Source organism: Oncorhynchus tshawytscha, unplaced genomic scaffold, assembly GCF_018296145.1.
Source record: "Oncorhynchus tshawytscha isolate Ot180627B unplaced genomic scaffold, Otsh_v2.0 Un_scaffold_7322_pilon_pilon, whole genome shotgun sequence".
Lineage (NCBI taxonomy): Eukaryota > Metazoa > Chordata > Actinopteri > Salmoniformes > Salmonidae > Oncorhynchus > Oncorhynchus tshawytscha.
Window position 1 is genome coordinate 47,859 of NW_024609773.1, and position 26,959 is coordinate 74,817.

Consider the following 26,959-nt stretch of genomic DNA (forward strand, 5'->3'; position numbering starts at 1 on the left):
ACCGCCCGGACAGTCATCATTATTAAACGATAGAGAAACCGCCCGGACTGTCATCATTAAACGATAGAGAGCCGCCCGGACAGTCATCATTAAACGATAGGGTAACCACCTGGACTGTCATCATTAAACGACAGAAAAACCGGAAAGTCATCATTAAACGATAGAGAAACAGAGATAGACTAGATATTGTCTTCATCATTCCATCATAATTGTAGCCTAGTGGAGATAAACTTACCCATGATCCTATGTTCTCCTTCACAGCTGCACGTCTAGTCTTCATTGTGTGCAATGGCATTTGTCACAAATGCCATGCAATGGGAGGGAAGTGTAAATATTATGCCTATGATAACAGATAACCATATTGCTTAAATTGTGTTCATGCAAAATAAACATCCATATATTGAATCTCATCCCGTTGCCTTAATGATTGTATTATTTATTGTGTTTCATGTCAAAATGGACAACGAATAACATGACCGTCTTGACACCGATTACTGTAAATGGTCAATTTCCCTCTGAAGCCCACAAGCAGTGTTACCAGTACACCGTGATAGTTGATGACCGCTTTTACCGGTAGGCCTGTGTATTTCCCAAACAAAATGATTTTATATCGAAAACACTGCATTTATTGCTTAACAGGCCGACCTATTTGGTATTTGGGGGGTATTTTATTAGGATCCCCATTAGATGTTGCAAAAGCAGCAACTACTCTTCCTGGGGTTCAACACAAAACATGAAACATAACACAGAATGACATAATACAGAACATCATTAGACAAGAACAGCTCAAGGACAGAACTACATACATTTTAAACAGGCACACAGCCTCCATATCAATGCATAGACACAAACTATCTGGGTCAAATAGGGGAGAGGTGTGGTGCCAATAGGCTACACTTATGCATCACATACTTGACCCATATCAATAAAACATTTAATCTCAGTTTGATATTGACCTACTATCCTATTTGTCAGGACAGAATGATTGATATTTTTGTTATACTCTTCAGACTAATGAATGAACTTATTCATGATCTTCAAACCTCTTGGCCAGCCATCTGTGTACCATCACATGAGATACAAGATCAAGAGCTGATTTATTAGTTAGTGGCTGAAATAACCAATTCATGTTAAGATTGTATGAATATTCTAAACAGCCTAGTACCTACAGGGCTTCTGGGTGGCGCAGCGGTCTAAGGCACTGCATCTCAGTGCTAGGAGGTGTCACTACAGACCCTGGTTCGATTTCATGCTGTATCACAACTGGCTGTGATTGGGCGGCACACAATTGGCCCAGCGTCATTCGGGTTTGACCGGTGTGGGTCGTCATTGTAAATAAGAATTTGTTCTTAACTGACTTAAATAAAAATATGTATTATAATAATCTAAACATACATCCAGATCTGGTACAGTATTCTCATTGGCAGAACTAGGGGAAAAAATTGTCACGTTCTGAATACAAAATCGGTACAGTGAAATGCTTACTTACAAGCACTTAACCAGCAATACAGTTCAAGAAATAGAGTTTAGAAAATATTTACTAAATAAACTCAAGTAAGAGTCCCATAGGCCTGCGCACAATTGTCCCAGCCTCGTTAGGGTTTGGCCAGGATGTAATTGTAAATAATAATGTGTTTTTAACTGACTTGCCAAGTTAAATAAAGGTTCAAATAAAGTAAATGAATACGGCTCCCTTCACAAAACAATGATCATGTCCTGTGTGGTCCGCAGGGGCCGCACCAGCGCAGTGCGATACCGTGGTCACCTGACCGCGCTGCCAGGCTGCGCACGCCGAGAGAAGAGCCCTTTGCCGTGTTGTGTCAGGAAGAAATGGAAGCTGGCAATGCACGAATTTGATCATTCAGAGATCCGAACAGTTGAGTCTGTGAATGGCGCCAAAACAGGACCCTAAACCTAAATTTCAAGAAGGTAATGTGCACCGTGATGATGAACTGTGAAAATTAAAAACGTAGCTAGACCCTGTCGTCTCGTGAGTGAAAAGGCATATAGACGGTATGGCGCTTCTCGCGCAGAGCACGTTAGCCAGCTAACGTTAGCTAAAACACTGCTACATGCTAGCTAGAGATCTCATCAATTTGAAAATTGCATGAATAATTAAATGTCATCTACCATAAGTAGTGTACTAATACATGTACCTTTCGTATTCATTCAGCCAACTAACTAGACTGTTTGCTCTAAATGGCTGTGTTGAAACAATAAGCTACCTAGCTAACGTTAGCTAATTGCTAACGGGTAAACAATCCCTTGCCAAGGGCCTTGGCTTGAATAGCAAATGTAGCTAGCTAACTATGCAATTGTGTTTCTATTGTATTTGTTTTATACGTTGGCCACATATCAACGAAATACATTTAGCTACACCTTAGCCAACCACTGGTGTTCACGGTTTAATATAACCATCCAGCATTTGTCTATTTCTTCTGTTTTTAGGTGAAAGAGTTCTGTGTTTTCATGGGCCATTGCTTTACGAAGCAAAGGTGGGTTTAGATTCATTCCATCAATCTGAATGGCTTTCGGCTCGTGTTTACTAAACAATACACCATTTGCAGTAGCCTATACCTAAAGTCATATTTATTACAATTCGTAATGATTGTTGTTCTATTTCAGGCAGTGAAAACCAATATCAAGGAGAAGCAAATTAAGTACTTCATTCATTACAGTGGATGGAACAAAAAGTGAGTAATTCTTTTAATTGTTGGCTTTTCAAATAATAAGGCATGTGTATCTAAAGTGACTTAGTTATGGTGCATACGTTTTTTATGAATGGGTGGTCCTGGGACTTGAATCCACTATTCTGGTGTTGCAAGTAACGTGCTCTAACAGAGCGTTACCCAAACTCTTGGGGACCCCAAGGGGGATTCAAATGATCAAAGCTTGATGAGGAGTTCCTCATTTGAATCAGCTGTGTAGTGCTAGGGCAAAAACCAAAACGTACACCCCTTGTGAAACGCTGCTCTAACATTTGAGCTGCAGAGGACCAGTACTGTCTGTACTGTTAGCTATGGACCCATTTTTTTTTTTGAATGAACTTTTTACATTTTTTTATGAATGCTTACCTCACAGCCACAGACCTAACATTCTGGTATTGATTCAATAAAAATAAACGGTCAGATGTCTGAATGTGGTTGATTTCTTTCTGTTTTAGCTGGGATGAATGGGTTCCTGAAAGCAGAGTTCTCAAATATGTGGACAGCAACCTGCAGAAACAAAAAGAGCTTCAAAAGGCTAATCAGTGAGTTCATCTCATTACAGACAGACTCTGTGTTGGGGGGTTTAGTGTATGGAATGTGCCTACTGTGTCAACGTTGTATTCAAGCTGCCATTGGACAAAATACAACAATGAGATTCTATATGTCAATCAATGTCTCCCCAGAAATGCCGACGATGACTCGAAGATGGGAGAACATAAAAAGTGATTCCACTTATTTTTTTAATAATGAACCACAATAGTAATCTTTATGTATATAGCACCTATGATACAACGGTGCATTTACTTGTAAGCACTAGTTGAACATAAAACATACTGGTTAAAAAGAAGATACATAAAATGATCATACGGAAATGTTAGAACAAGTGTTTTTGAAGTTTATTGTAGTTCATGGCCTGGTTTCTTGGCGGTGTTCCTTCCTCTTACAGGCATTATGATGTTGAGGGAAAGATGAGGGGTGTAGCACCGAGCAAGAAGATTGCTGCTGTGCAGCAGAAAAATGTTGATCTGTAAGTTTGATCCCGTCTTTCAAGTTTGACCTACTTTCAAACTTTCACAAAAAAAGAATTGAACAGCGCCTTCTAATGCACTCTTTTTTTTCTTCAGGAAAGCGAAAAAGACAAAACTAAAGAGTAAGTAAAAGTGTTAGTCCCACTGGTTTCTGCTACTAGTTAGTGTTAGTCCCACTGGTTTCTGCTACTAGTTAGTGTTAGTCCCACTGGTTTCTGCTACTAGTTAGTGTTAGTCCCACTAGTTTCTGCTACTAGTAATAGTGTTAGTCCCACTGGTTTCTGCTAAAGTAAAAGTGTTAGTCCCACTAGTTTCTGCTACTAGTAAAAGTGTTAGTCCCACTAGTTTCTGCTACTAGTTAGTGTTAGTCCCACTAGTTTCTGCTACTAGTTAGTGTTAGTCCCACTAGTTTCTGCTACTAGTTAGTGTTAGTTAGTTTCCCACTGGTTTCTGCTACTAGTTAGTGTTAGTCCCACTGGTTTCTGCTACTAGTTAGTGTTAGTTAGTCTGCTACTAGTTAGTGTTAGTCCCACTGGTTTCTGCTACTAGTAAAAGTGTTAGTCCCACTAGTTTCTGCTACTAGTAAAAGTGTTAGTCCCACTAGTTTCTGCTACTAGTTAGTGTTAGTCCCACTAGTTTCTGCTACTAGTTAGTGTTAGTCCCACTAGTTTCTGCTACTAGTTAGTGTTAGTCCCACTGGTTTCTGCTACTAGTTAGTGTTAGTCCCACTAGTTAGTGTTAGTCCCAGTTTCTGCTACTAGTTAGTGTTAGTCCCACTAGTTTCTGCTACTAGTTAGTGTTAGTCCCACTGGTTTCTGCTACTAGTTAGTGTTAGTCCCACTGGTTTCTGCTACTAGTTAGTGTTAGTCCCACTGGTTTTGCTACTAGTTAGTGTTAGTCCCACTGGTTTCTGCTACTACTAGTTAGTGTTAGTCCCACTGGTTTCTGCTACTAGTTAGTGTTAGTCCCACTGGTTTCTGCTACTAGTAAAAGTGTTAGTCCCACTGGTTTCTGCTACTAGTAAAAGTGTTAGTCCCACTGGTTTCTGCTACTAGTTAGCTGGTTTCTGCTACTAGTTAGTGTTAGTCCCACTGGTTTCTGCTACTAGTAAAAGTGTTAGTCCCACTGGTTTCTGCTACTAGTTAGTGTTAGTCCCACTGGTTTCTGCTACTAGTGTTAGTCCCACTGTTAGTCCCACTGGTTTCTGCTACTAGTAAAAGTGTTAGTCCCACTGGTTTCTGCTACTAGTTAGTGTTAGTCCCACTGGTTTTTCTGCTACTAGTTAGTGTTAGTCCCACTGGTTTCTGCTACTAGTTAGTGTTAGTCCCACTGGTTTCTGCTACTAGTAAAAGTGTTAGTCCCACTGGTTTCTGCTACTAGTAAAGTGTTAGTCCCACTGGTTTCTGCTACTAGTTAGTGTTAGTCCCACTGGTTTCTGCTACTAGTAAAAGTGTTAGTGGTTTCTGCTACTGGTTTCTGCTACTAGTAAAAGTGTTAGTCCCACTGGTTTCTGCTACTAGTAGTGTTAGTCCCAGTGTTAGTCCCACTGGTTTCTGCTACTAGTTAGTGTTAGTCCCACTGGTTTCTGCTACTAGTTAGTGTTAGTCCCACTGGTTTCTGCTACTAGTCCCAAAGTGTTAGTCCCACTGGTTTCTGCTACTAGTAAAAGTGTTAGTCCCACTGGTTTCTGCTACTAGTTAGTGTTAGTCCCACTGGTGTTAGTTAGTGTTAGTCCCACTGGTTTCTGCTACTAGTAAAAGTGTTAGTCCCACTGGTTTCTGCTACTAGTAAAAGTGTTAGTCCCACTGGTTTCTGCTACTAGTAAAAGTGTTAGTCCCACTGGTTTCTGCTACTAGTGTTAGTGTTAGTCCCACTGGTTTCTGCTACTAGTAAAAGTGTTAGTCCCACTGGTTTCTGCTACTAGTTAGTGTTAGTCCCACTGGTTTCTGCTACTAGTTAGTGTTAGTCCCACTGGTTTCTGCTACTAGTCCCACTGGTTAGTGTTAGTCCCACTGGTTTCTGCTACTAGTTAGTGTTAGTCCCACTGGTTTCTGCTACTAGTTAGTGTTAGTCCCACTGGTTTCTGCTACTAGTTAGTGTTAGTCCCACTGGTTTCTGCTACTAGTTAGTGTTAGTCTGGTTTCTGCTACTAGTGTTAGTCTGCTACTAGTTAGTGTTAGTCCCACTGGTTTCTGCTACTAGTTAGTGTTAGTCCCACTGGTTTCTGCTACTAGTTAGTGTTAGTCCCACTGGTTTCTGCTACTAGTTAGTGTTAGTCCCACTGGTGTTAGTCCCACTGGTTTCTGCTACTAGTTAGTGTTAGTCCCACTAGTTTCTGCTACTAGTTAGTGTTAGTCCCACTAGTTTCTGCTACTAGTTAGTGTTAGTCCCACTGGTTTCTGCTACTAGTTAGTGTTAGTCCCACTGGTTTCTGCTACTAGTAAAAGTGTTAGTCCCACTGGTTTCTGCTACTAGTTAGTGTTAGTCCCACTGGTTTCTGCTACTAGTTAGTGTTAGTCCCACTGGTTTCTGCTACTAGTTAGTGTTAGTCCCACTGGTTTCTGCTACTAGTTAGTGTTAGTCCCACTGGTTTCTGCTACTAGTAAAAGTGTTAGTCCCACTGGTTTCCTACTACTGGTTTCTGCTACTAGTTAGTGTTAGTCCCACTGGTTTCTGCTACTAGTTAGTGTTAGTCCCACTGGTTTCTGCTACTAGTTAGTGTTAGTCCCACTGGTTTCTGCTACTAGTTAGTGTTAGTCCCACTGGTTTCTGCTACTAGTTAGTGTTAGTCCCACTGGTTTCTGCTACTAGTTAGTGTTAGTCCCACTGGTTTCTGCTACTAGTTAGTGTTAGTCCCACTGGTTTCTGCTACTAGTTAGTGTTAGTCCCACTGGTTTCTGCTACTAGTAAAAGTGTTAGTCCCACTGGTTTCTGCTACTAGTAAAAGTGTTAGTCCCACTGGTTTCTGCTACTAGTAAAAGTGTTAGTCCCACTGGTTTCTGCTACTAGTTAGTGTTAGTCCCACTGGTTTCTGCTACTAGTTAGTGTTAGTCCCACTGGTTTCTGCTACTAGTAAAAGTGTTAGTCCCACTGGTTTCTGCTAGTTAGTGTTAGTGTTAGTTTCCTACTAGGTTTCTGCTACTAGTTAGTGTTAGTCCCACTGGTTTCTGCTACTAGTTAGTGTTAGTCCCACTGGTTTCTGCTACTAGTAAAAGTGTTAGTCCCACTGGTTTCTGCTACTAGTAAAAGTGTTAGTCCCACTGGTTTCTGCTACTAGTAAAAGTGTTAGTCCCACTGGTTTCTGCTACTAGTAAAAGTGTTAGTCCCACTGGTTTCTGCTACTAGTTAGTGTTAGTCCCACTGGTTTCTGCTACTAGTTAGTGTTAGTCCCACTGGTTTCTGCTACTAGTTAGTGTTAGTCCCACTGGTTTCTGCTACTAGTTAGTGTTAGTCCCACTGGTTTCTGCTACTAGTTAGTGTTAGTCCCACTGGTTTCTGCTACTAGTTAGTGTTAGTCCCACTGGTTTCTGCTACTAGTTAGTGTTAGTCCCACTAGTTAGTGTTAGTCCCACTGGTTTCTGCTACTAGTTAGTGTTAGTCCCACTGGTTTCTGCTACTAGTTAGTGTTAGTCCCACTGGTTTCTGCTACTAGTTAGTGTTAGTCCCACTGGTTTCTGCTACTAGTTAGTGTTAGTCCCACTGGTTTCTGCTACTAGTTAGTGTTAGTCCCACTGGTTTCTGCTACTAGTTAGTGTTAGTCCCACTGGTTTCTGCTACTAGTAAAAGTGTTAGTCCCACTGGTTTCTGCTACTAGTTAGTGTTAGTCCCACTGGTTTCTGCTACAGTAAAAGTGTTAGTCCCACTGGTTTCTGCTACTAGTAAAGTGTTAGTCCCACTGGTTTCTGCTACTAGTTAGTGTTAGTCCCACTGGTTTCTGCTACTAGTTAGTGTTAGTCCCACTGGTTTCTGCTACTAGTTAGTGTTAGTCCCACTGGTTTCTGCTACTAGTAAAAGTGTTAGTCCCACTGGTTTCTGCTACTAGTTAGTGTTAGTCCCACTGGTTTCCACTAGTTAGTGTTAGTCCCACTGGTTTCTGCTACTAGTTAGTGTTAGTCCAACTGGTTTCTGCTACTAGTTAGTGTTAGTCCCACTGGTTTCTGCTACTAGTTAGTGTTAGTCCCACTGGTTTCTGCTACTAGTTAGTGTTAGTCCCACTGGTTTCTGCTACTAGTTAGTGTAGTCCCACTGGTTTCTGCTACTAGTTAGTGTTAGTCCCACTGGTTTCTGCTACTAGTTAGTGTTAGTCCCCACTGGTTAGTGTTAGTCCCACTGGCTACTAGTTAGTGTAGCTACTAGTTAGTGTTAGTCCCACTGGTTTCTGCTACTAGTTAGTGTTAGTCCCACTGGTTTCTGCTAGTAAAAGTGTTAGTCCCACTGGTTTCTGCTACTAGTAAAAGTGTTAGTCCCACTGGTTTCTGCTACTAGTAAAAGTGTTAGTCCCACTGGTTTCTGCTACTAGTTAGTGTTAGTCCCACTGGTTTCTGCTACTAGTAAAAGTGTTAGTCCCACTGGTTTCTGCTACTAGTTAGTGTTAGTCCCACTGGTTTCTGCTACTAGTTAGTGTTAGTCCCACTGGTTTCTGCTACTAGTAAAAGTGGTCCCACTGGTTTCTGCTACTAGTAAAAGTGTTAGTCCCACTGGTTTCTGCTACTAGTAAAAGTGTTAGTCCCACTGGTTTCTGCTACTAGTAAAAGTGTTAGTCCCACTGGTTTCTGCTACTAGTAAAAGTGTTAGTCCCACTGGTTTCTGCTACTAGTAGTTAGTGTTAGTCCCACTGGTTTCTGCTACTAGTTAGTGTTAGTCCCAAAGTGTTAGTCCCACTGGTTTCTGCTACTAGTTAAAGTGTTAGCTACTAGTAAAAGTGTTAGTCCCACTGGTTTCTGTTTCTACTAGTAAAAGTGTTAGTCCCACTGGTTTCTGCTACTAGTTAAAAGTGTTAGTCCCACTGGTTTCTGCTACTAGTAAAAGTGTTAGTCCCACTGGTTTCTGCTACTAGTAAAAGTGTTAGTCCCACTGGTTTCTGCTACTAGTTAAAAGTGTTAGTCCCACTGGTTTCTGCTACTAGTTAGTGTTAGTCCCACTGGTTTCTGCTACTAGTAAAAGTGTTAGTCCCACTGGTTTCTGCTACTAGTAAAAGTGTTAGTCCCACTGGTTTCTGCTACTAGTAAAAGTGTTAGTCCCACTGGTTTCTGCTACTAGTAAAAGTGTTAGTCCCACTGGTTTCTGCTACTAGTAAAAGTGTTAGTCCCACTGGTGCTACTTAAAAGTGTTAGTCCCTGCTACTAGTTAGTGTTAGTCCCACTGGTTTCTGTAAAAGTGTTAGTCCCACTGGTTTCTGCTACTAGTGTGTTAGTCCCACTGGTTTCTGCTACTAGTAAAGTGTTAGTCCCACTGGTTTCTGCTACTAGTAAAAGTGTTAGTCCCACTGGTTTCTGCTACTAGTAAAAGTTAGTCCCACTGGTTTCTGCTACTAGTAAAAGTGTTAGTCCCACTGGTTTCTGCTACTAGTAAAAGTGTTAGTCCCACTGGTTTCTGCTACTAGTAAAAGTGTTAGTCCCACTGGTTTCTGCTACTAGTCCCACTGGTTTTAGTGTTAGTCCCACTGGTTTCTGCTACTAGTTAGTGTTAGTCCCACTGGTTTCTGCTACTAGTAAAAGTGTTAGTCCCACTGGTTTCTGCTACTAGTAAAAGTGTTAGTCCCACTGGTTTCTGCTACTAGTTAGTGTTAGTCCCACTGGTTTCTGCTACTAGTAAAAGTGTTAGTCCCACTGGTTTCTGCTACTAGTAAAAGTGTTAGTCCCACTGGTGTCTGCTACTAGTAAAAGTGTTAGACCCACTGGTTTCTGCTACTAGTAAAAGTGTTAGACCCACTGGTTTCTGCCACTAGTTAGTGTTAGTCCCACTGGTTTCCGCTACTAGTAAAAGTGTTAGTCCCACTGGTTTCCGCTACTAGTTAGTGTTAGTCCCACTGGATTCCGCTACTAGTTAGTGTTAGTCCCACTGGTTTCTGCTACTAGTAAAGTGTTAGTCCCACTGGTGCTACTAGTTAGTGAATTAGTCCCACTGGTTTCTGCTAGTTAGTGTTAGTTTCTGCTAAAGTGTTAGTCCCACTGGTTTCTGCTACTAGTTAGTGTTAGTCCCACTGGTTTCTGCTACTAGTAAAAGTGTTAGTCCCACTGGTTTCTGCTACTAGTAAAAGTGTTAGTCCCACTGGTTTTGCTACTAGTAAAAGTGTTAGTCCCACTGGTTTCTGCTACTAGTAAAAGTGTTAGTCCCACTGGTTTCTGCTACTAGTAGTGTTAGTCCCACTGGTTTCTGCTACTAGTGTGTTAGTCCCACTGGTTTCTGCTACTAGTAAAAGTGTTAGTCCCACTGGTTTCTGCTACTAGTTAGTGTTAGTCCCAAAAGTGTTAGTCCCACTGGTTTCTGCTACTAGTAAAAGTGTTAGTCCCACTGGTTTCTGCTACTAGTAAAAGTGTTAGTCCCACTGGTTTCTGCTACTAGTAAAAGTGTTAGTCCCACTGGTTTCTGCTACTGGTTTCTGCTACTAAAGTGTTAGTCCCAACTAGTAAAAGTGTTAGTCCCACTGGTTTCTGCTACTAGTAAAAGTGTTAGTCCCACTGGTTTCTGCTACTAGTAAAAGTGTTAGTCCCACTGGTTTCTGCTACTAGTAAAAGTGTTAGTCCCACTGGTTTCTGCTACTAGTAAAAGTGTTAGTCCCACTGGTTTCTGCTACTAGTAAAAGTGTTAGTCCCACTGGTTTCTGCTACTAGTAAAAGTGTTAGTCCCACTGGTTTCTGCTACTAGTAAAAGTGTTAGTCCCACTGGTTTCTGCTACTAGTAAAAGTGTTAGTCCCACTGGTTTCTGCTACTAGTAAAAGTGTTAGTCCCACTGGTTTCTGCTACTAAGTGTTAGTCCCACTGGTTTCTGCTACCAGTAAAAGTGTTAGTCCCACTGGTTTCTGCTACTAGTAAAATGAACCCTTTAACAGTCCTTTGTGGATAGAGTTTGATTGTGTGTCTGTCCCATTTGTCTTTGTGCAGCACCAGCGGCTGGAGAAGGTACCAGCACAGGAGAGATGCCACAGCCACCACGGAAGAAGAGGGCTCGTTGCGACCCAACTGTGGAGAGTGTATGTCCACCTATGGATGCTGTGTATTGTCCCTCACATACAGCAGGCCTGTTCTCTGTGTTGTCCCTCACATACAGCAGGCCTGTTCTCTGTGTTGTCCCTCACATACAGCAGGCCTGTTCTCTGTGTTGTCCCTCACATACAGCAGGCCTGTTCTCTGTGTTGTCCCTCACATACAGCAGGCCTGTTCTCTGTGTTGTCCCTACAGCAGGCCTGTTCTGTGTGTTGTACAGCAGGCCTGTTCTCTGTGTTGTCCCTCACATACAGCAGGCCTGTTCTGTGTGTTGTGCCTCACATACAGCAGGCCTGTTCTGTGTGTTGTGCCTCACATACAGCAGGCCTGTTCTGTGTGTTGTGCCTCACATACAGCAGGCCTGTTCTGTGTGTTGTGCCTCACATACAGCAGGCCTGTCCTCTCATACTTAAACAACGGCTCCAGTTACTTATGTCCTGCAGCAGTCAGCCAATCACAGATGGGAATTGTGTTTTTTAACAAGACCCATGGCTTATTTTTTGACTGGTTTTCCCATCTCTTATTGTAAATGAGTCTGACTGTTCCATTTGGTTTCACTGTAACCAGGAGGAGACGTTCATCAACCGTGTGGAGGTCAAGGTGAAGATTCCTGAGGAGCTGAAGCCGTGGCTGGTGGATGACTGGGACCTTATTACCAGACAGAAGCAGGTGGGGGTCTAGACAGCTGTCTACCAGGCTTGGGCTCAATTCCAATTGAAAATGGTCAATTCAGGAATTTGAATTTTAAACTTAAAATATTGAAGAAGAAAAAACATTTGAAATGAATAGCGTTTACTTTTAAGTTTATAGAGAAGTAATTGAAACTATAGTTTATTTTTTATTATTGAATTGGAATTTCAGTTCCTGAATTGGCTGCCGTCACTTCAAATTGACCCCAACCCTGCTGTCTTACCATGGTCAGAAGATGACAACTATTTAATGGCAAGACAGTCTTTCTCTACAAGTTCATTCTTTACAGGATTTTGTTTGTGTTTTAAGCGTATTTTATGAGGTGCTTGACATATACATTACATTTTTCTTGAATTGTAGCTTTTTCACCTGCCCGCGAGAAAGAATGTGGATAGTGTCTTGGAGGACTATGCAAGCTATAAGAAATCAAGAGGAACTTCAGAAAGCAAGTGAGTAAAAGCACACCCCTCTCGATGCTGCAGTACCAGTGAAGTTACAATGAAGAAGGTCATCTGACTAGAAACCAGACAAGCCTGGCCTGTATCTGCTTATCAAAGTGGACTAGCTGTAATTCGCTTGCTTGGTGAAGTTCAACCCAGGTATCACTCATTCATTCAGCTCTAGTTGTGAACACTCCAGCAGTGCCTGTTGCCTTATATCTCCTGTCCTGGTTCCCCTCAGGGAGTATGCTGTGAACGAGGTGGTGGCAGGGATCAGGGAGTACTTCAACGTCATGCTGGGCACTCAGCTGCTCTATAAGTTTGAGAGGCCCCAGTATGCAGAGATACTGGCGGATCACCCCGACACACCCATGTCCCAGGTCTACGGGGGCCCGCACCTGCTCCGGCTTTTTGGTATGTAGCCCCCCGGGGGGGGGACTGTCTGAATGAGGAGGATCGGAAGTAGCCTCTGGACTGGAACTTTTAACAAATTTCAGTTTGAATCTCAGGAGACTAACGTTGTGGTGATTGAGCTCTTTAGGAGAGGTGAAGACCCAGGGGGAAATAGTTCTCTTTAGGAGAGGTGAAGACCCGTGGGGAAATGGTTCTCTTTTGGAGAGGTGAAGACCCGTGGGGAAATGGTTCTCTTTAGGAGAGGTGAAGACCCAGGGGGAAATAGTTCTCTTTAGGAGAGGTGAAGACCCAGGGGGAAATGGTTCTCTTTAGGAGAGGTGAAGACCCAGGGGGAAATAGTTCTCTTTAGGAGAGGTGAAGACCCAGGGGGAAATAGTTCCTTTAGGGAGGTGAAGACCCAGGGGAAATGGTTCTCTTTAGGAGAGGTGAAGACCCAGAACCCAGGGGGAAATGGTTCTCTTTAGGAGAGGTGAAGACCCAGGTGAAGGGGGAAATGGTTCTCTTTAGGAGAGGTGAAGACTTTAGGAGAGGTGAAAGGGGGAAATAGTTCTCTTTAGGAGAGGTGAAGACCCAGGGGGAAATGGTTCTCTTTAGGAGAGGTGAAGACCCAGACCCAGGTGAAGACCCAGGGGGAAATGGTTCTCTTTAGGAGAGGTGAAGACCCAGGGGGAAATGGTTCTCTTTAGGAGAGGTGAAGACCCAGGGGGAAATGGTTCTCTTTAGGAGAGGTGAAGACCCAGGGGGAAATAGTTCTCTTTAGGAGAGGTGAAGACCCAGGGGGAAAGACCCAGAGAGGTGAAGACCCAGGGGGAAATGGTTCTCTTTAGGAGAGGTGAAGAAGGGGGAAACCCTTTAGGAGAGGTGAAGACCCAGGGGGAAATGGTTCTCTTTAGGAGAGGTGAAGACCCAGGGGGAAATGGTTCTCTTTAGGAGAGGTGAAGACCCAGGGGGAAATGGTTCTCTTTAGGAGAGGTGAAGACCCAGGGGGAAATGGTTCTCTTTAGGAGAGGTGAAGACCCAGGGGGAAATAGTTCTCTTTAGTTATTAGAGCCTTAAGACTGTTTACAGTGCCTTTTGTCTACTCTTCTCCTACCACCGTTCACTGCTCTGTCATTGGTGCACCGTCACAGCACCCACGAAAGCTCATCTTCAGCCGTACTGCTAATGAAGGACACTTTAATAGATTTCATTATCGGCCGTTATCACAGGGATGAAAGTTAACTTTCTGGAGTCAATGGGGTGTAAGAGAATGTGTAATGTGTAATACCCAGGGAAGGCCAGAAAGTTAAGCATCTATACCGCCGCCACAAATTGCATCCAGAATCCCATTAGTTAGTTAATTAACATTGAGCGGATCTTTAACTACCGACTGACTATTGGGTTTCTGATCTGAACCGGTGTGATCATCAGATGGACTACGTGCCAGGGACATTTGAGAAAGCGTCTCGTTCCGAGCCAGGTTGAACTGAGATTAGTAGATGAAGAACCATTTAGAAAAGTGTTTGTGTCATCAATGGCTGTGTCAAACACTTGAAGGGCAAACGCCAAGCGTCAATTGGGTGGTGCACTCTGTAAACAAAAACCTGCTTCTATCTCAAGATCATCAGACTGTAAAATAGCCATCATTAGGTCGGATTCCACACGGTTACATAACCCTGCACCTTGGAGGCTGCTGAGCCTATATACATAGACTTGAAATCACTGGCCACTTTAAGAATGTTTACATATTTTTGCTTTGCTCATCTCATATATACTGTATTCTATTCTACTGTGTTTTAGTCTGTGCCACTCTGACATTGCTCGTCCTAATATTTATACATTTCTTAATTCCATTCTTTTACTTTTAGATTAGTGTGTATTGTTAGATATGACTGCACTAGAATCACAAGCATTTCTCTACACCTGCAATAACATCTGCTAAATGTGTGTGTGACCAATAACATTTTATTTTATTTTGAAATTATAAATAAAATGAAATCACAATTTATTTAGGAGTGCATTTAACAAAGTCACAACACTCTTCGCAGATTTAAATAAAACTGTATAGCAGTTTCCATGGGAGAGTTTCAGTTAACTGTCATCTGTCCACACCTGCATTGAGACAGTATTTAGTATTTATTCACATATCAGCCAATGCTAATATAGAATCATGTCTGTGTACATATGGTTAAATCTGGTCCCTGACAGTGCTGTTCTTTGTGTTGTGCAGTGAGAATTGGCTCCATGCTTGCCTACACTCCCCTGGATGAGAAAAGCCTGGCTCTGCTGCTCAACTACCTGCAGGATTTTCTCAAGTAAGACGCCTCTCCTTCATCCCCACTCGTGAAATTGAATGTCTGGCTTGGCAGAGCATTCCCTAACCTGGCTGGCCTATCATATTTATATATTCTCATCAGAAGGATTTCACCGTTGAAAACGTAGCCCACTGACCGTGAAATGCTGCTGTCCTAATCTCGCTGTCAGGGCTCGGTCTTGACACTGACAGACTTTGTGATACCACTCTAACAAGAAGTTATCAAGACCATTGGATTCCAGAGTAGGCCTAATCGTACCGCTTATTTCAGTCATCCTGATGAAGCAGTTCCTTTGTTCACTGTTGCTCTGTCATGAATGTTTTCCTTGCAGTGGGCCTAAATGTCTGGCTGTGTATCTGCAGGATACTGTCTGTGTGTACCCTAGAAACCATCTGTGAACGTGGCCATAATCATGATCCTCCTCAACCTGCAACAACCGTAGTAGATTGGGATGGGTTCAAACGGAGGCCACATTCATTTAGCCTTTTCCACGTGTCGCTATTTCCTGTAAACAAATGTGGCCTTAACCATCTGCAGCAATTAGGATATCTGGACCAAGTCTGTTTTAAAGGTCCAAATAGAAATGAGGTTATAAGTTGTTAGGATGATGAGCTGATCTGCTCATTTTTCTGCAGCCTGTAATATTTCTAGACTTCAGAGAGGCCGATCACCTTTTATGAATACAGATGCCAAGTTTTTGACCTCCAATTGCTTGTTCCTCCTGTCTGTCGTAGGTATCTAATGAAGAACTCCTCCCTCTTCAGTGCCAGCGACTACGAGGTGGCGCCCCCAGAGTACCATAGGAAAGCCGTCTGAGAGGAAGGTGCGGGGGGCGATCGACCCATTCGGAAACACCAAGCCTCTTCCAGACTACATGGAACCATCTCAAACCCGTTTGAGTGGAAAGATGGACTGGATTTTTAGTTTTTTTCACTTGAACTATTTCTGGAGGTTCCCTGGAGTCGGTCATGTCTTTTGGAGCAGTGGTAGCTTTTAACGATATAAAGTGTTTGTCTTTCTTTCCCACCGGGTACGTAACACAAGCGAGACAGGCATGTTTTTCCTCCCAATACCGGGGACTTTTTACCATGAACAGCTCTGTAATGTTTCTGTGCATTCCATCAGATCGGTTTTTCTGTCTCTGTTTTCACCTCAACGACTTTGCATGTGTTGAATTATGGATATTTGATGCCTAACCACAATTTGTGCAAAGCAATCGAGTTGAAATGTCTTTGGTGGGATACATTAGCTGTGTAATGGTTGGCTATCATTTTGTAATAAAGATGTTTCTACACAGGTTCTGTATGGTAAATCTCCTTCATTCTCCCTGACAACCTGTACTCTACAAATACAGAAATAATCCTCATTATTTTGGCATTCATGAGACCGAGATTGAACAATGGCCATTGATTCCCCATTTAGATGGTTTTCACTCAAGTCACATGCACAATCACAGTGAAATGAGTGACTTGCCCTTCTCAACCGTGCATTATTCAGTATCAAAATAGTGTAACTGGCACCTACTACCATACCCTGTTCAAAGACACTAATCTTCTGTCTTGCCCATTCACCCTCTGAATGGCACACATACACAGTCCATGTCTCAAGACTTAAATCCATCTTTTACCTGTCTCCTCTCCTTCATCTACACTGATTTGAAGTGGATTTAACAGGTGACATCAATAACGGATCATAGCTTTCACCTGGTCAGTCTGTCATGGAAAGAGCAGGTGTTCCTAATGTTTTGTACACATGTAAACAGGGCTGAAAAGTGACTGGTAACCTGACTCAATACCTATGGTAATACACATGTAAACAGGGCTGAAAAGTGACTGGTAACCTGACTCAATACCTATGGTAATACACATGTAAACAGGGCTGAAAAGTGACTGGTAACCTGACTCAATACCTATGGTAATACACATGTAAACAGGGCTGAAAAGTGACTGGTAACCTGACTCAATACCTATGGTAATACACATGTAAACAGGGCTGAAAAGTGACTGGTAACCTGACTCAATACCTATGGTAATACACATGTAAGATACTATCTATTTCCAGAGTTAACTATATCAATACTTATGGTAATATACAGTTGAAGTTGGAAAAAATGTACATAAAGTTGTGGCCAAAAGTTTTGAGAATGACACAAATCTTAATTTCCACAGTTTGCTGCTTCAGTGTCTAGATACTTTTGTCAGATGTTACAATGGAATACTGAAGTATAATTACAAGCATTTCATAAGTGTCAAAGGCTTTTATTGCCATCATACAAACCGAAGCAGCAGACTTAAAATTTATATTTGTGTCATTCTCAAAACTTTTGGCCACGACTGTACACTTAGGTTAGAGTCATTAAAACCAGTTTTTCAACCACTACACAAATTTCATGTTAACAAACTTTTGTCAAGTCGATTAGGACATCTGCTTTGTGCATGACACAAGTAATTTTTCCAACAATTGTTTACAGACAGATTATTTCACTTGTAATTCACTGTATCACAATTCCAATGGGTCAGAAGTTTACATACACTAAGTTGACTGTGCCTTTAAACAGCTTGGAAAATTCCAGAAAATTATGTCATGGCTTTAGAAGCTTCTGATAGGCTAGTTGACATCATTTGAGTCAATCGTAGGTGTACCTGTGGATGTATTTGAAGGCCTGCCTTCAAACTCAGTGCCTCTTTGCTTGACATCATGAGACAATCAAAAGAAATCAGCCAAAAATTGTAGACTTGTAGACCTCCACAAGTCTTGTTCATCCTTGGGAGCAATTTCCAAACGCCTGAAGGTACCACGTTCATCTGTACAAGTAATAGTACGCAAGTATAAACACCATGGGACCACGCAGCCGTCATACCACTCAGGAAGGAGACGCGTTCTGTCTCCTAGAAATTAACGGACTTTGGTGTGAAAAGTGCAAATCAATTCCAAAACAACAGCAAAGGACCTTGTGAAGATGCTGGAGGAAACAGGTACAAAGTATCTATATACACAGTAAAAGGAGTCCAATATCAACAAAACCTGAAAGGCCGCTCAGCGAGGAAGAAGCCACTCATCCAAAACCGGCATAAAAAAGCCAGACTACGGTTTGCAACTGCACATGGGGACAAAGATCGTACTTTTTGGAGAAATGTCCTATGGTCTGATGAAACAAAAATAGAACTGTTTGGCCATAATGACCATCATTATGTTTGGAGGAAAAAGAGGGAGGCTTGCAAGCTGAAGAACATAATCCCAACCGTGAAGCACGGGGGACTGGTGCACTTCATAAAATAGATGGCATCATGAGGAAGGAAAATTATATGGATATATTGAAATTTTATATTGAATATTTATATGTATTTATCTATATCTATAACAGCAAATGGGTCTTCCAAATGGACATTGACACCAAGCATACTTCCAAAGTTGTGGCAAAATGGCTTAAGGACAACAAAGTCAAGGTATTTGAGTGGCCATCACAAAGCCCTGACCTCAATCCTATAGAAGGGAGTGTGAGGGAGGGTGGATGTGAAGGTGTGAGGGAGTGTAGGTGTGAGGTGGGTGGATGTGAAGGTGTGAGGGAGTGTAGGTGTGAGGGAGTGTAAGTGTGAGGGAGGGTGGATGTGAAGGTGTGGGGGGTAGGTGTGAGGGAGTGTAAGTGTGAGGGAGGGTGGATGTGAAGGTGTGAGGGAGTGTAAGTGTGAGGGAGGGTGGATGTGAATGTGTGAGGGAGTGTAAGTGTGAGGGAGGGTGGATGTGAAGGTGTGGGGGAGTGTAGGTGTGAGGGGATGTGTGTGAGTGTGCGTGACACTGAAGGTGTGTGTGTGTGTGTCTGAGTGGGTAGAGACCTGTGGATGGGCATAGAGCCAGTGTGGATAGTCTGTGGGAGAGGGAGAGCAGTACCTGTAACCCATTTAACAGTCTTATGGCCAGGGGATAGATGATGTTTAGGAGTCTGTTGGTCTGAGCCGTGATGCATGTCTCAGGTGGCTGGAGTTTTTGGCAATTTTTCCGGGCAACCAAGAAAGACAATTTGAAAGATAGCTGCAGTTCAATTTCCTCTGGAGCTTGTGTCTGAATTTTTATGGAGTTTGCATATTTCTTTGTGTAAGAATAATTGCTAGAAAGATTAGAAGTTGAAACCTGGACCCATTTAAAATGATAAGAGGATGCCCTCAATTGAGGATTCATAGTCTTCAGATTCGGAGGCAGAATTCCTGGAGATATATGAAAGAATATATGAAAGACTTGGACTAAAAACAAAGCAGAGTCCTATTTCCACTAATTCCTGTACAGTGCTGCCCTAGATAATCTACCTCCTGTACTGTGGTGCCCTATATCATCTACTTCCTGTACTTTGGTGCCCTAGATAATCTACTTCCTGTACAGTGCCGCCCTAGATAATCTACTTCCTGTACTGTGGTGCCCTATATTATCTACTTCCTGTACTTTGGTGCCCTATATTATCTACTTCCTGTACTTTGGTGCCCTATATCATCTACTTCCCGTACAGTGCTGCCCTAGATAATCTACTTCCTGTACAGTGCTGCCCTAGATAATCTACTTCCTGTACTGTGGTGCCCTATATTATCTACTTCCTGTACTTTGGTGCCCGATACTATCTACTTCCTGTACTTTGGTGCCCTATATCATCTACTTCCCGTACAGTGCTGCCCTAGATAATCTACTTCCTGTACAGTGGTGCCCTATATTATCTACTTCCTGTACTGTGGTGCCCTATATCATCTACTTCCCGTACAGTGGTGCCCTAGATCATCTACTTCCTGTACAGTGGTGCCCTATATCATCTACTTCCTATACACGTAAATGTTTTGCTCCATGAAGTAATACAGAAATGTGTACGCCACCATCTTGTCTATTTCAAGTCATTGATTGAGACATTCTGTAGCTAACCTACTGCAACATGATAGGCCTTTGCAAAACAGAAAGGGAAAGGACTTGAGTCACTAAGGTACTAAATTCATGATATTAATGAACAGAATACAAGGCTGCTGAGGTGTGGGCCAACTGTGTATTTCTAACAGCTTCCAGCAACAAATACAAGCTGCAATTCCAATCGAGTCAGTCAGTGAATGGTGAGTGACCAATCAGCAGAGAGTGGTGGGAGGAGCTATAGGAGGACGGGCTCATTGTAATGGCTGGAATGGAATTAACGGAACGGTATCAAACATATGGAAACCACATGTTTGACTTAGTTCCTTTTTTTCCATTCCAGCCATTACAATGTGCCTGTCCTCCTATATCTCCTCACACCAGCCTCCACTGGTGTCAATGGATTCTGCACTAATGTAAAATAACTGGTTAAGCAAAAGCACAATCTGAGAAGACATTGACTGTAGAAAGGATTCATCAAATCCAGGTGTTAATTGAACGTGCAAGTCATTGGACTGTTCTTATTTATGCTAACAATTTTTTATGTTATTTTTTATTTCACCTTTATTTAACCAGGTAGGCTAGTTGAGAACAAGTTCTCATTTGCAACTGCGACCTGGCCAAGATAAAGCATAGCAGTGTGAACAGACAACACAGAGTTACACATGGAGTAAACAATTAAGAAGTCAATAACACAGTAGAAAAAAAAGAGTCTATATACATTGTGTGCAAAAGGCATGAGGAGGTAGGCGAATAATTGCAATTTTGCAGATTAACACTGGAGTGATAAATGATCAGATGGTCATGTACAGGTAGAGATATTGGTGTGCAAAAGAGCAGAAAAGTAAATCAATAAAAACAGTATGGGGATGAGGTAGGTAAAAATGGGTGGGCTATTTACCGATAGACTATGTACAGCTGCAGCGATCGGTTAACTGCTCAGATAGCAGATGTTTGAAGTTGGTGAGGGAGATAAAAGTCTCCAACTTCAGCGATTTTTGCAATTCGTTCCAGTCACAGGCAGCAGAGAACTGGAACGAAAGGCGGCCAAATGAGGTGTTGGCTTTAGGGATGATCAGTGAGATACACCTGCTGGAGCGCGTGCTACGGATGGGTGTTGCCATCGTGACCAGTGAACTGAGATAAGGCGGAGCTTTACCTAGCATGGACTTGTAGATGACCTGGAGCCAGTGGGTCTGGCGACGAATATGTAGCGAGGGCCAGCCGACTAGAGCATACAAGTCGCAGTGGTGGGTGGTATAAGGTGCTTTAGTGACAAAACGGATGGCACTGTGATAAACTGCATCCAGTTTGCTGAGTAGAGTGTTGGAAGCAATTTTGTAGATGACATCGCCGAAGTCGAGGATCGGTAGGATAGTCAGTTTTACTAGGGTAAGTTTGGCGGCGTGAGTGAAGGAGGCTTTGTTGCGGAATAGAAAGCTGACTCTTGATTTGATTTTCGATTGGAGATGAATGAATTGAATATGAATATGACCATGAATATGAATATGACTCTGTTTACTTGTCAGATTTGACGATTGGCAGACACGAAGATGACTACAGATGAGGCAGCAACGACAGGCCAGAGGAAGATCAGAAAGGAAGTGGTGAGTGAATAACCATTCCACACTGTAGGTGTAGCCTACTGTGGTCTTAGGCAGGGTTTCTCATACTGGGTCCTGGGGCCCCCTCTGGGTGCACGGTTTTTGTTTGTGCCCCCTAGCACTACACAGCTTGATGACGAGTTGGTTATTTGAATCAGCTCTGTAGTGCTAGGACAAAAAAACAAAAAGTGCAACCAGTGCTGGGGCCCCAGGACCAAGTTTGAGAAACCCTGATCTGAGAACACCCTGGTCTGAGAACACCCTGGTCTGGGAACACCCTGGTCTGAGAACACCCTGGTCTGAGAACACCCTGGTCTGAGAACACCCTGGTCTGAGAACACCCTGGTCTGGGAACACCCTGGTCTGAGAACACCCTGGTCTTGCTGTTTGGGGTTTTAGGCTGGGTTTCTGTACAGCACTTTGAGATATCAGCTGATGTACTAAGGGCTATATAAATAAATTTGATTTGATTTGGTCTGAGAACACCCTGGTCTGAGAACACCCTGGTCTGAGAACACCCTGGTCTGAGAACACCCTGGTCTGAGAACAACCTGGTCTGATGATGCTCTGATGATGATAATGTAATTAAGGTCAACTATGTAATTGAATAATGTCTTGTACTATTTAAAAAATATAGAGAGATTTAACTAGGCAAGTCAGTTAAGAACATCTTTATTTACAATGACAGCCTACCCCGGCCAAACCTGGACAACGCTGGGCCAATTGTGCGCCGCCCTATGGGACTCCCATTCACCGCCAGCCTGGATTCGAACCAAGGTCTGTGGTGACGCCTCTAGTACTGAGATGCAGTGCCTTAGACCGCTGTGCAACTTGGGAGCCCAAATTGGTGACAAAATATAAAGGAAAATGTATTCCAAATAAAAACCTACCCAAAGAAGGAATTAGAAAGTACTCAAACCAATCAGCAAGTCCTGGTTTTATTATAAAAAAGTTACTGAGAATAAAGCATTTAATGATTGCACCTCATTATACTGTTATACTAAACTAACCTGGCTACAAATGGGTTTTGTTTTGCCTGCTGATAGAGGGGCTCAATCATCTCTTCCCTGGCGTACATGATCTCTGACAGAGAGGCTCAACCATCTCTTCCCTGGCGTACATGATCTCTGACAGAGGGGCTCAACCATCTCTTCCCTGGTGTACATGATCTCTAACAGAGGGGCTCAACCATCTCTTCCCTGGCGTACATGATCTCTGACAGAGGGGCTCAACCATCTCTTCCCTGGCGTACATGATCTCTGACAGAGGGGCTCAACCATCTCTTCCCTGGCGTACATGATCTCTGACAGAGGGGCTCAACCATCTCTTCCCTGGCGTACATGATCTCTGACAGAGGGGCTCAACCATCTCTTCCCTGGCGTACATGATGTCTTTGACAACAGCGAAGAGGGTCTGCCTGTCTCTTAGGTCTACTCAACTCTCCTTGATCCACAGCCACCTCCACTATGCCTGGAGTAAGTGGAAGGTGCTGAGGCTAAGTTTGGCCCCTGGAAATGCCCTCCCTAATGCTCCCCTCTCTGTCTTGCAGCCATCTGTAATGATGAGGTGAGGACCAGCCTGACCTCTCCCTGAAAAGGCCTCCTCCCTCAATATGTCCTTCGACAGTTGAAGGCCCTCAAGGATTGTGGCCTCATCCTCAGACGGAGTCAGGATAACCCCAAGGGGGAGACCGCCAACACAGCTGTGGATAGGGGGAATTAAAACTGTTTTCTCTGTCTGTGTTCTCAGAGGAATCAGTGAAGCAGAGCTCCCCACTGTGTCTGGTCTGATGGACACTGTTCATCAGTGGGAGGAGCAGGTATCCACCAGATAGATTCCTCCAGAAGGTTTCTCAACCTTGGTGTATATCTATCACTCCTCAACCTGCCTCTCTAGGGCTGAGAGCACTCCTCAACCTGCCTCTCTAGGGCTGAGAGCACTCCTCAACCTGCCTCTCTAGGGCTGAGAGCACTCCTCAACCTGCCTCTCTAGGGCTGAGAGCACTCCTCAACCTGCCTCTCTAAGGCTGAGAGCACTCCTCAACCTGCCTCTCTAAGGCTGAGAGCACTCCTCAACCTGCCTCTCTAGGGCTGAGAGCACTCCTCAACCTGCCTCTCTAGGGCTGAGAGCACTCCTCAACCTGCCTCTCTAGGGCTGAGAGCACTCCTCAACCTGCCTCTCTAAGGCTGAGAGCACTCCTCAACCTGCCTCTCTAGGGCTGAGAGCACTCCTCAACATGCCTCTCTAGGGCTGAGAGCACTCCTCAACTTGCCTCTCTAGGGCTGAGAGCATCTCAGGCCCATTCTGTTCCACATACCCCTTCCTGAACACTTTGTGGCACAATCTGTGCAAAAGGTAAAAGATGTGTCCACAACTTCCTACATCTGTTCACTAGTAATACTAGAACACTGACCACAACATCCTACATCTGTTCACTAGTAATACTAGAACACTGACCACAACTTCCTACATCTGTTCACTAGTAATACTAGAACACTGACCACAACATCCTACATCTGTTCACTAGTAATACTAGAACACTGACCACAACTTCCTACATCTGTTCACTAGTAATACTAGAACACTGACCACAACATCCTACATCTGTTCACTAGTATTACTAGAACACTGACCACAACATCCTACATCTGTTCACTAGTAATACTAGAACACTGACCACAACTTCCTACATCTGTTCACTAGTAATACTAGAACACTGACCACAACTTCCTACATCTGTTCACTAGCAATACTAGAACACTGACCACAACATCCTACATCTGTTCACTAGTAATACTAGAACACTGACCACAACTTCCTACATCTGTTCACTAGTAATACTAGAACACTGACCACAACTTCCTACATCTGTTCACTAGTAATACTAGAACACTGACCACAACATCCTACATCTGTTCACTAGTAATACTAGAACACTGACCACAACATCCTACATCTGTTCACTAGTAATACTAGAACACTGACCACAACATCCTACATCTGTTCACTAGTAATACTAGAACACTGACCACAACTTCCTACATCTGTTCACTAGTAATACTAGAACACTGACCACAACTTCCTACATCTGTTCACTAGTAATACTAGAACACTGACCACAACTTCCTACATCTGTTCACTAGTAATACTAGAACACTGACCACAACTTCCTACATCTGTTCACTAGTAATACTAGAACACTGACCACAACTTCCTACATCTGTTCACTAGTAATACTAGAACACTGACCACAACATCCTACATCTGTTCACTAGTAATACTAGAACACTGACCACAACATCCTACATCTGTTCACTAGTAATACTAGAACACTGACCACAACTTCCTACATCTGTTCACTAGTAATACTAGAACACTGACCACAACTTCCTACATCTGTTCACTAGTAATACTAGAACACTGACCACAACTTCCTACATCTGTTCACTAGTAATACTAGAACACTGACCACAACATCCTACATCTGTTCACTAGTAATACTAGAACACTGACCACAACATCCTACATCTGTTCACTAGTAATACTAGAACACTGACCACAACTTCCTACATCTGTTCACTAGTAATACTAGAACACTGACCACAACATCCTACATCTGTTCACTAGTAATACTAGAACACTGACCACAACATCCTACATCTGTTCACTAGTAATACTAGAACACTGACCACAACATCCTACATCTGTTCACTAGTAATACTAGAACACTGACCACAACATCCTACATCTGTTCACTAGTAATACTAGAACACTGACCACAACATTTGTGGTCAACAAGACTCCCTAAATTTTATCAGCATATTGATTGCGCAACCAGGGGTGGAAAGACCCTGGATCATTGTTACTCTAACTTCCGCGACGCATATAAGGCCCTGCCCCGCCCCCTTTCGGAAAAGCTGACCACGACTCCATTTTGTTGATCCCTGCCTACAGACAGAAACTAAAACAAGAAGCTCCCACGCTGAGGTCTGTCCAACGCTGGTCCGACCAAGCTGACTCCACACTCCAAGACTGCTTCCATCACGTGGACTGGGAGATGTTTCGTATTGCGTCAGACAACAACATTGACGAATACGCTGATACGGTGTGCGAGTTCATTAGAACGTGCGTTGAAGATGTCGTTCCCATAGCAACGATTAAAACATTCCCTAACCAGAAACCATGGATTGATGGCAGCATTCGTGTGAAACTGAAGGCACGAACCACTGCTTTTAATCAGGGCAAGGTGTCTGGTAACATGACTGAATACAAACAGTGCAGCTATTCCCTCCGCAAGGCTATCAAACAAGCTAAGCGCCAGTACAGAGACAAAGTAGAATCTCAATTCAACGGCTCAGACACAAGAGGTATGTGGCAGGGTCTACAGTCAATCACGGACTACAGGAAGAAACCCAGCCCAGTCACGGACCAGGATGTCTTGCTCCCAGGCAGACTAAATAACTTTTTGCCCGCTTTGAGGACAATACAGTGCCACTGACACGGCCTGCAACGGAATCATGCGGTCTCTCCTTCACTGCAGCCGAAGTGAGTAAGACATTTAAACGTGTTAACCCTCGCAAGGCTGCAGGCCCAGACGGCATCCCCAGCCGCGCCCTCAGAGCATGCGCAGACCAGCTGGCCGGTGTGTTTACGGACATATTCAACCAATCCCTATACCAGTCTGCTGTTCCCACATGCTTCAAGAGGGCCACCATTGTTCCTGTTCCCAAGAAAGCTAAGGTAACTGAGCTAAACGACTACCGCCCCGTAGCACTCACATCAGTCATCATGAAGTGCTTTGAGAGACTAGTCAAGGACCATATCACCTCCACCCTACCTGACACCCTTGACCCACTCCAATTTGCTTACCGCCCAAATAGGTCCACAGACGATGCAATCTCAACCACACTGCACACTGCCCTAACCCATCTGGACAAGAGGAATACCTATGTGAGAATGCTGTTCATCGACTACAGCTCGGCATTCAACACCATAGTACCCTCCAAGCTCGTCATCAAGCTCGAGACCCTGGGTCTCGACCCCGCCCTGTGCAACTGGGTACTGGACTTCCTGACGGGCCGCCCCCAGGTGGTGAGGGTAGGCAACAACATCTCCTCCCCGCTGATCCTCAACACTGGGGCCCCACAAGGGTGCGTTCTGAGCCCCCTCCTGTACTCCCTGTTCACCCACGACTGCGTGGCCATGCACGCCTCCAACTCAATCATCAAGTTTGCGGACGACACAACAGTGGTAGGCTTGATCACCAACAACGACGAGACGGCCTACAGGGAGGAGGTGAGGGCCCTCGGAGTGTGGTGTCAGGAAAATAACCTCACACTCAACGTCAACAAAACTAAGGAGATGATTGTGGACTTCAGGAAACAGCAGAGGGAACACCCCCATCCACATCGATGGAACAGTAGTGGAGAGGGTAGCAAGTTTTAAGTTCCTCGGCATACACATCACAGACAAACTGAATTGGTCCACTCACACAGACAGCATCGTGAGGAAGGCGCAGCAGCGCCTCTTCAACCTCAGGAGGCTGAAGAAATTCGGCTTGTCACCAAAAGCACTCACAAACTTCTACAGATGCACAATCGAGAGCATCCTGGCGGGCTGTATCACCGCCTGGTATGGCAACTGCACCGCCCTCAACCGTAAGGCTCTCCAGAGGGTAGTGAGGTCTGCACAACGCAT

General features: G+C 43.6%; 1 protein-coding gene and 1 long non-coding RNA gene across 6 annotated transcripts; both read left to right on the top strand.

Moving 5' to 3' along the window:
- Positions 1 to 1,761: 1,761 nt before the first annotated feature.
- Positions 1,762 to 16,079, top strand: morf4l1 (mortality factor 4 like 1). 4 transcript variants are annotated; one of them, XM_042317868.1, is made up of 14 exons: positions 1,765 to 1,929; positions 2,449 to 2,495; positions 2,626 to 2,693; positions 3,164 to 3,250; positions 3,392 to 3,430; positions 3,655 to 3,735; positions 3,833 to 3,858; positions 10,841 to 10,929; positions 11,510 to 11,611; positions 11,804 to 11,884; positions 11,993 to 12,081; positions 12,314 to 12,486; positions 14,696 to 14,780; positions 15,515 to 16,079. In XM_042317868.1, exons 1-14 carry the CDS (start codon positions 1,890 to 1,892, stop codon positions 15,594 to 15,596), a joined length of 1,089 nt encoding a protein of 362 aa, XP_042173802.1. In that variant the 5' UTR covers positions 1,765 to 1,889; the 3' UTR covers positions 15,597 to 16,079. The 4 variants fall into 4 exon arrangements, with proteins under 4 accessions (XP_042173803.1, XP_042173802.1, XP_042173805.1 ...); XM_042317869.1 differs by lacking the exon at positions 3,392 to 3,430 and having other exon boundaries at positions 1,762 to 1,929; XM_042317870.1 differs by lacking the exon at positions 11,804 to 11,884 and having other exon boundaries at positions 1,774 to 1,929.
- Positions 12,493 to 13,474, top strand: LOC112249395. Of its 2 annotated transcripts, none has more exons than XR_006082794.1 (3): positions 12,493 to 12,729; positions 13,104 to 13,251; positions 13,348 to 13,474. It is a non-coding gene; the product is annotated as an uncharacterized LOC112249395 (long non-coding RNA). The 2 variants fall into 2 exon arrangements; XR_006082795.1 differs by lacking the exon at positions 13,348 to 13,474 and adding an exon at positions 13,282 to 13,324.
- Positions 16,080 to 26,959: the final 10,880 nt, after the last annotated feature.

Bases quoted from the DNA above. Each gene is read 5' to 3' on its own strand.
- morf4l1 (XM_042317868.1), top strand. From the start codon at position 1,890: ATGGCGCCAAAACAGGACCCTAAACCTAAATTTCAAGAAG. The intron at 3,859-10,840 runs GTAAGTAAAAGT...GTCTTTGTGCAG, and splicing joins GAAAAAGACAAAACTAAAGA to CACCAGCGGCTGGAGAAGGT. The intron at 12,487-14,695 runs GTATGTAGCCCC...TGTGTTGTGCAG, and splicing joins GCACCTGCTCCGGCTTTTTG to TGAGAATTGGCTCCATGCTT.